Consider the following 9854-nt stretch of genomic DNA (forward strand, 5'->3'; position numbering starts at 1 on the left):
TTTTAAAAATCAACACAAATTATATAATTTAGGAGACAGGCTCCCGACCTTGCCTGTCAGGGCCAACTCGGCCTGAGAGAGGATACAACATCACAGCAAAAAGACCAGATACTCCATTAAAAAATTCTTCGCATTCGGGAATCGAACTCGGTTTTCCTGCGTGTGACAGCGACGGGCCTAACCGCTACATTACAGGCAGCGGTGGGCACCCTACGAGTTCAGTTGGTAAACCTACATGTCAATGGTCATGATAACATTATTCGCTGTATCAGGCTGCGGGACTATGTATGGTGCTGATAACCCTGATTCGAATTCTCAGCTGGGCAATCTTGAAATTGAGGTCGGGGAGTTTTCAAGACTTCTCATCCCCTTCGTTCAGTCTGCGTCTACGTAAAGAGTGGCACAACACGATAACTACCGTTAAGCGCATGTAACAAGCAAGATGGACAGAAGGAGAGGCAAGAAAGGAATGTTTTTAGCGAGAATTTTATGGCACTTGCACCACAATAAGGTCATGTAAGTGCTGAATATTAGAAGTGTTACAAGAGATTAACAAACTCAAAAAGAAGGAGGGGCAAGATAAGGACGATAAATGTTTGATGGAAATGAAGGACCAAACCCCACAACAGCATCCGCCAACCACCCACAGAGAAAGAAAGGAAGAAGGTCTATACGGACCAGGACTAACAGTACACTTGTGTTTCCCTCACTCCAACCACTTGCTTAAAATGCATAAGTTGGTCCTATCGAAGGCGAGCGTCGAAATACAAATTTTAGGTCCTGTCTCTCCAATAATCTACTTTCTCACGAGCAGTGGACTGTAAACCCTTGCACTACATGTACTTTGGCGTACAAACTTCTGAAATGATAAACACTGGACTGGTCTTTATCTATCCTCCACTCCACTCCTTGAACCAGAAGAGTTTGCTGGGTCTTCAGACGAAAGCAACAAGCTCAGAATGGAACAGTCGTGAGGAAGTTTCCACAGAGGCACCGGCACAAACCAATTCCTTGGCAAGGTGGTGCAAGTGTTTATAGACATGCTAAACCATGAGGCCACGAGTATGTACTTGAGTAAAGAGAAGCACATCGATACAAGAACAAAAGGTAAATGACTGCTTGGAAAAAGTGAGACAGACAGACAGGAGCAACAGAAGGAAGGTAAAAAAAATGTAGGACTTACAAGCGGTGCCCTCCTACCACCCACAGGCCACGAGAAGATTTATGACGAAAAAAATGAACAACCAAAAACAGCATTAAAAATTGTCATGACAAAGACAAAGCTGCAGATACGAATTAAGTAACTAGAGTCTTTGATTACTCTGAAGACAAGAATATGACGTATCACACAGGCAGTACTTTCCCATGAGTATGACGCATTGTTTTAAGTCGGAAACCCCATAACAAACTGCTTTTGGGGGTTAAAATAAGAAGCTTAATTGGGAAGTAGACATCTGGCATCGATTCCGTCCCTGGACTTATAGTAATATTAATCAAATGGCACATTAACTCTTTCGATGTATGCCTAGGGTAGCCTAAACGTCATTGAAACAAGGAAACAGCGGCATGTAGAATGTAGCCTCCCTCAGAAAAAGCGTGTGTATGAGTTTAACGCCTCCAATCAACACTATCATAAGTTATTTGGGAGGCGGGATCTGCGAACTCAACGTCTGACTCCCATAGAAACGAGCCAAATGGACTGAAAGTGAGAGCTTTGAAAACTCCACAAAACGACCTGAGTGCAAGAATGCCCAGTGTGGGATTCGAATCACGGCCATCAGTTTGATAGTCCAGCATGATACTAACTGAGCTAATGGAACGCCCTTTTCCGCTGAGATTTTAAATAAGATGGCAAAGCACATTAAAATACTTATAATACGGACAGTAGAACTGTCGTCAACTTTTGCCTGTACATAAATTAAAGTTTAATAGTTCCGTCGCAGTGTGGAAGAATCAGACACCCGTCAAAATAATGAAATCGAAGAAACAGACATTTTTTTATCTGCCCATTGGACAATTTTTGTTTATATATAATATATATATATTTGTTTTGTTTTGTTTTGTTCTGTTTTGTTTTGTTTTGCTTTGTTTTGTTTTGTTTTTGGATTAATACCTTTACGTTCATTTAAAAACATATTTATGTGTGAGTTTTACTGAACATTTTTAATCACAGGCACACAAAAAAATGTAAATTTGCAGTTTTCAAGGATTCTCAAACGTTGTATGTAAGCATCGTCACTGTGACGCGTGCTGTGAAGAGAGGTCAGTCTATGCAATGGTCTCAACCCCGATTTGAGTTTGAGTTTGAGTTTGAGTGAGAATTGTATATGGTACTTGCAACACAGACGGGCCATCTATCAACCTATCTATCTCTCTCTCTATCTATCTATCTATCTATCCATCTATCTATCTATCTATCTATCTATCTTTCTATCTATCTATCTCTCTATCTATCTATCTATCTATCTATCTATCCATCCATCGATCTATCTATCTATCTATCTATCTATCTATCTATCTATCTATCTATCTATCTATCTTTAACCTAGCCTGATTGCGATCTGAGATGTCTTATACAACTTTCCATTTTTGTCCTTTTACTATCTTTGGTAAGTTGTTATGGTGGTTCTTACACTCTCAGTGTTGGATACAATCCATTCGTTTTGTGTGTATACATATATATCATCTAGTGGTAACGACCAACTGATCATTTTTTTTCTTTCACCTTTGATCTGCATTTTTTCAAAGAAACTGTGTACATTTTAGACTCTAAGCAGACCAAGTTGTGATCTGAGATGCTGGAAAACATTCCATTTTTGTCATCAAAATATCTTAAGTAAGTTGTTACTGTTGGTTCTTACACTCTCAATGCTGGATAAATCTATGTTTGGGAATATATAGTTGTAAGGACCAACAGACAGATTTGTTTTAAACCTTGGTCTACAATTTTACAAGGAACTTGCTGGTAACAGCTTTTCATTTTTGTTACCCAAATTTCTTTTGTATATTGTCATGTTGGTTGTTACACCCTCGGTGTTGGATATAATCCTTTTTTTTCTTGGGGGAGGGGGTATGTTTACCAATAGAAGGCTCCGAAAAGGACCTTCAAATGCTTCTAGATACGGTTGTAAAAGAAAGTGAACGTAAAGGATTATTGTTGAATGTAAAGAAAACAGAATGCATGGTAATATCCAAAAAAGCAGCAAATCCTAGTTGTAATCTCATTAGCAAAGGTGAAAAGATCAAACAAGTCCAACAGTTTAATATCTAGGATATATGATAACATCTGATGCCAAATCTTCCACAAAAATAAAAAAGGAGAACTGCAATGGATAAGGCTAGTTTCAATAAAATGAGCCCAATCCTGAAAAATAGAAACATATCAATGAACACCAAAATGAAAGTCCTGAAATGCTATGTTTGGTCATCCCTTCTATATGGCTGTGAATGCTGGACAATCACTAAAGACAGTGAAAATAAAAATAGAGGCAACAGAAATGTGGTTTCTTAGGAGACTGCTAAGAGTATCGTGGAAGGAGAAGAAATCAAATGAGGTAGTGCTTGATGAAGCCCACGTGGGACGCTCAATGTTAAAAACAATCAGGAAACGACAAATGCAGTTTTTGGGACACCTGAATAGACATAAGGGTCTTGAACATCTAGCTCTCACTGGCAAAATTGAGGGCAAGCGAGGCACGGGTAGGCCCAGAACAACATACTTAGGGAACCTAAACAAATGGGTAACAGGGAAAGATCAGGGAAACGTAGCTTTTCTGAGAGCATCCGAGCAAAGGAATGAATGGAAAATCATGATCGCCGATGTCTGTCGCAGATCTAGCACTGGATGATATTTACCAACAGATCAGTTTTACAATCTGGATAAGCTTGTTTAAAGTAAAAGAGACACCGAAAACAAGTATGTAAGTTGTTAAGTTGGTTGTGGTACTTTGGGGTTTAATATCAATTTGATTTTGAGTATATCTAGTTGTCTCTCTCTTGCCCTTTTTAACTCCCAGTGGAGCACAAGCCATCAACAGCATCACTCCAGCAAAGCCTGTCCTGAGCATCCTTTTCTATCTGTTTCCATGATGTCCCCGCTTTTTCAATTTCCGCTTGTACCGCTCGCCTCCATGTCATCTTTGGTCTTCCCTTCTTACATTTTTCCTTGTGGGTTCCACGTTAAAGCCTGCCTGATGATGCTTGTCGGGGGTCTCCTCAGGGTGTGTCCAATCCATTTCCATTTCTTCACCTGTATGTCTTCCTTTACTGGCCTTTGGCTTGTTCTTTTCCACAGTTGATCATTAGTGACTCGATCGTACCACTTGATCCCCACTATCCTTCGTATGCTTCCATTTACGAAGCTGTGCAGTTTCCTTGCTGCTGATGCTGTGAGCCTCCGTGTCTCTGAACCATACAGTAGAACAGTCTTCGCGTTTGTTTTGAAGATCCTCAGCTTGGTGTTCAATCTCAGTTCCTTAGACATCCATATATTCCTGAGAATGATGAATGTTGCTTTTGCCTTTTGGATACTGACCTTGATGACTTCGTCTGTTCCCCCTGCCTTGTTGATGACACTTCCCAGGTAGGTGAAGGATTCAACATCCGCCAATGGTGCCCCTTGCAGCTTGCAGTGTGATATCTAGTTGTATCGACCAACAAATTATTTTTTTTTACAACCTTGGTCTGCAATTCTTCAAGTATCTTTCTACAGTTCAGACTCTAACCAGGTCTAGTTGTTATCTGAGATGATGGAAACACCTGTCAAAATCCACATTTCTTAAGTAAGTTGTTTTGTTGGTTGCTACACTCTCAATGCTGGATACAATCTATTTATTTTTCTGTACACCTAGTCGTAACAACCAACAGATAATTTTTTTCAATCTTGGTCTGCAATTTTTTTAAGCAAGCACATATTTGACAATCCTGGTTGTGTTTAGATATTATAAAACAGCTTTACATTTTTTCAAATTCAAATTGTTGAATATAATCCATTTATTTGTGCGTATATACAGTCGTAACGACCAATAGATCATCTTCCACAACAATGTTCTACAATTTAACAAGAAACTTCGTACATATCGGATTATGAGCCTATGTGTCATCTGATAACCGGAAACCGCTTTCGCAATTTTGTCATCGAAATTTCTTTCGTAAGTCGGCATACTGGTTGTCACACCCTCGCTGTTGGATATAATCCATCTGTTTTGTGTATATATCTAGTTGTAGCGACCAACATATCATTTTGTACGACGTTGGTCTGCAATTTTACAAGCAATTTTGTACACATTAGATTCTTACCAATCCATATATCAACAAACAGACACGCAAACAGATTTAATCTAGCACAAACCTAAGACAAAAACGCATCCGTCAGCATTTTGTTTTTCTCTGTAACTGCACATATTCCACGACACAAAATGATGCAATACTTAATTATTTTCTCAACTCAACCTTAGACAAAGAGCACTCGTCAGCGGAATGTTGGCAGAGCACATGTTGTTCTCTTTAACTGCGCAAATTCTCAAACTGCGTTCTGCAACACAAAATGATTCAACCTTCATTTTCTAGATTTCTCACGACCTTGCTGATATGAAAACTTGCAGACTTTACAATACTTTTGATCTCATCCCGTCAAACCGGACAAGTGCTGCTTCTATTTTTTCTCCCCAGAAAAACAGTATTTCAGAATTTTGCAAAACAGAATAACACACGTATCCTGCTTCCCGCCAGAAATCCGCTTGAAGAGGTGCATTTCATCATAAGTTTCCCTTAACCCATTTTTTTCTACACGATATCTTTAAGCATCACATCGCCCCCCCCCCCCCCCCTTTTTCCCCCAAACTCACTGAAAAAACAACAACATCCACATCCACAAGCCACAAGCAAGAATGCTAACATGAAAAGTGCTGTTTCAATTGTTTGTTTTGTTTGGGGTTTGTTTGTTATTTTGTTGGGGGGTTGGGGTGGTAGTAAAAACGTTTCATCATTTCATACTGTTGATACCAGCTCTTCCTGTATAAATGGACGCCAACTGAGCAGCTCTACTACACAGAAGCAGTGACTGTATGGAAAGTAAGTGGATTCTCTTTACATCTTTAAGAACGTAGTGGACACTTATGTCCCATCAGCAACAGACCGAAGGCAACGTTGCACTACACTTTAAACCACCAAACACAAACTTTTTTTTAAATCATAAACATAATGCTTATTGTATATTATTTAAAGGGTATTGTTGTTTGTCTTTATACAATTCAGAACAGAACAGGAAGATATATTTTTGTTGATAACGAGGCCACGCTTCTTCTTTTACTATCGCCCTCAAATAGACTAGCGAGTCTTCCAGCTTTGTCCAAAAAACAGCGCGCCCTCCAACTTTTCCAAGATAAACAACGCACGTTCTAAATGGGTTAAATAATCAGATTTATCTTTGTGGATAAAATAACAATCTCTAGAAGTATTTTTGGGAACTTTCGGTGACTTACGTGAACAGACGATGTTCCCTCTACCATAGGTGTTAGATGCGCAGACTTCTACATCTTGAAAAAAACTTTTTTTTTAAAGTTTCAACAATTAGTGCACCTTTTAATTTGTGCAATCCAAATACAACTACAGGAGAAAAGTGGTGTAAGTCCCAATGTTAAAATTTTGTATTTTCTGTTTAAATCAATTGTCTGGCTTGTTCCATTTTGTCTATCCGTATCATTTCTGGGGGGGTTTTCCGTGCAGCTGAAAACTGTTTCAAACAGCTGTAACCACGTACTACTAGTGGCACTATTCAAACAGCTGAACAATGAAAATGAAAGGGTAGCAGTAGTAGTCCATATGGACACTTGTAAGAAAGTCATCGTCTTCAATATTTTGATTTGACTTATGCCCTTTGCCATTAAGATATTCAAATCATCATCAGCAAGCTGTTCAACTGTTTTAAGTCCAGAAAGCATTTTTTTAAGGAGAGACAAAACCCTCCCCCTGAAAACAACAGAACAAAATGTAACAAAAACAAAGCAAAACCAAAAAACCTAAACCAAAACCAAAACCAACCAAAACAACCAAGGAAAAAAATACAGTTTCAGTGTTTAAATAAATCAATTGTATCCTCATTATGTTTATAGGCCTACTCCTTTTGCTTGTTTAGCATTTAGAATTTCATATTCGACGGAATATTTCTCGAGCTCATACATCGGTACCACAGATTAAGAGACACCGATTTAAACTTCTTTTTTTTTAACTGGCTTGTCAAATCTGACCAGCTGGCTGGTTGATGAAATATTTTCTTGTTTGAATGTTTTGTCTCAATATTTCCTCTAGACTTCCGAGTAAAAGTACGCGACGATCTATGTGAACAGAATAATTAGCATCACAAGAAACATGGACAACACCTGGACATTTACCAAGCTTATTCTGGTAGCGGCCCTGGCCATGTCTACAAAAGCATGGCGTCTCAATGTCACGTCAGAAGAAATCGACATCGGTAAAACAGCACAAGTTTCTCTGAACTGTTTCAACCCCTACCAGCAGCAGGACATTTCGGAAATTCTCATGATGAGAATCCAGAAAAAACAGGTGAGCAGATGGTCCAGTGTTGCGGAACTTCGTGACAGCGATAAGGATGTCAGACTAACAGCTAAATATGTAACCGCTACGGGCAGCATTGTCTCCGGGGCTAACAGCTATATGCGGCGTACCTGGCCATTGGCAACTAACGATACGATCGGTGTGTACCGTTGTGATGTCACTTTTGTTAATTCTCACGGCAGTGTAGGGTGGCAGAAAGGTCTACCGGCTTCCATCACACGTAAGAGTGACGTCACTGTTCAGATCCTGAGCGAAATGGTGGAGGACAACAAAAGACAATGCATGCAACAAAAGCAAGACATCCAGGAGCACGTAGCAGCAGCCATAGAGGAGAACAAGAAATACTATCTGAAGGAGAAACAAGACATTCTCCAGAATATAACGACCATCCTGAAGACGCTTGAAGTGAGTTTCGTTAGCCAGTTGGCTAATATTTGTTCCCTAGTCATGACCAGTACACAATTAATAATGTAAAGTGCTTAGAGCTGTGTACACACGGATGTACGAGGGCACTATAAAATTATCTACATTATTATTATTATCATTATTATTATTGTTGTTGTTATTATTATTATTGTTATTGTGACTATTATTATGGCTATTATTATTATTGTTATTATTATTAATAGTAATATTATTATTATTATTATTATTATTATTTTTATCACTATTATTTTTATTATTGTTATTATGTCACAAATGCTTGAATGATAATTCGCTATCGTATTTATCAAATCTGTTGAAACAGTACTTTCTGACTCGCAGCTTAAGGTCACCAGCTGACAAAAAAACATTTCTTTTACCATCTATGAATTTTTTTTAAAACGGGGGGTAAACGGGCGTGTGTATACCACGGCTCAGGATCTGGAATGCTTTGCCCAGTAGATTAAGCGGGAGGGGGGGGAGGCTGGATTTAAATTGGCGATTTTGGGCCAATTTATGGTATCTGGACTTTGTATTTATAATACTTCAACCACTTGTAAATCTTTTTTTTTTTAATGCTTACTCTTTTTGTTACAATCATCATCTTTCAGATTTTCTGTCCTGGAACTTTTATTTTGCTAATTATGTAACAAAATGTCGTTTTTTCCTCAAAACTTTGATAGTTTTTCGGTCTACTTTTGTATTTTCTATTATTGAATCCAATGAAATTTTCAGGGCTTGTTATTCACTTCATAACCTAACTTTAAACAGGTGGAAAAGCTAATCGATGTTTTCATAAGTGAGTTACTTGGATGATTATGTAATCGAATTCAGAGTCAGAGGCATGAAGGGGTAAGTCAGTTATCCATCTCTAACTTTTTTCCTATTCAAGATATCCAAGATCCCAAAAGTACAGAATTTTGTATTGAGTATATCTATCATTTATCAAATTTGAACTAATTTGGTTGGTAAATAAAAAATCCTTTTTACCTTTATGAAAGTTGTTTATTTTCAATATGACCGCCGTTGCCATGGTAACCGTAGACTGAAGCAAAAAAAATTAAAGTTACACTTTAGAGGTGTTTTCCTCTTATACCTCCATGCTACGAGGGGCATACCAAAAGTTTTCCTACCTGACCATGAGGGAATAAAAGTAGAAGCATTAGTGTTTTGGGGTCAGAACAAAATGTATTGTTTTTATGCTTTAACTTTAATCGAGGTTGAGCACTATATAAAGGCCACATATACATGTATTGTCATTTTTCTTATTTTTAAAAATTATTATTATTATTATTATTATAATAATAATAATAATAATAATAATATTATTATTATTCCTATTACGTCACCGTACAGGTGCTGAGCCACACGGTGGAAGTAAACAAGCGAGAATGCCCTCACCAAATGCTCTCCCAAAAACGCCAAATTCTATCGAACGTGGCGGCGGCCTTGGACGACAACAAGAGAGAGGTTTTACAACACAGCCAAGACCTCCTGGTAAACACCACGGCCATCACGGAGGCCCTCGAAGCCAGTTTTGAACGCAAGTTGAGCGATGTCAAGAGCGAGCTTCGGGTGAGAATAAGAATTACTTCGCTCTTCGATCTCCAATAGCGACAACGAAATTTTCACACAGCAGTACCTGTGGATATATATGTAATATGTATATATATACAGTGTATAATAATATAATTTTGTTCCCTAGTCCTGACCTATAGGCTTACACAATTTTGTAAAGCGCTTAGAGATGTGTCCACACGGGTGTAGGCACTATAAACTGTTCTATGTTAGTAGTAGTAGTAGGTAGTAGTAGTAGTAGTAGTAGTAGTAGTAGTAGTAGTAGTAGTAGTAGTAGT

The 9854-nt window shown here is 38.3% G+C and overlaps 1 protein-coding gene across 1 annotated transcript in view; it reads left to right on the forward strand.

Moving 5' to 3' along the window:
• Window positions 1-7368: 7368 nt before the first annotated feature.
• LOC101851107 (angiopoietin-related protein 7) overlaps window positions 7369-9854 on the forward strand; it is an 8108-nt gene continuing 5622 nt past the window's right edge. Inside the window, exons 1-2 of the mRNA XM_035968383.1 lie at window positions 7369-7980; window positions 9355-9545. Coding sequence (XP_035824276.1) covers window positions 7369-7980; window positions 9355-9545 — 803 coding nt within the window. The remainder of the gene's footprint in view (window positions 7981-9354; window positions 9546-9854) is intronic.

This window comes from Aplysia californica, unplaced genomic scaffold (genome assembly GCF_000002075.1).
Source record: "Aplysia californica isolate F4 #8 unplaced genomic scaffold, AplCal3.0 scaffold00055, whole genome shotgun sequence".
Taxonomy (NCBI): Eukaryota; Metazoa; Mollusca; class Gastropoda; order Aplysiida; family Aplysiidae; genus Aplysia; species Aplysia californica.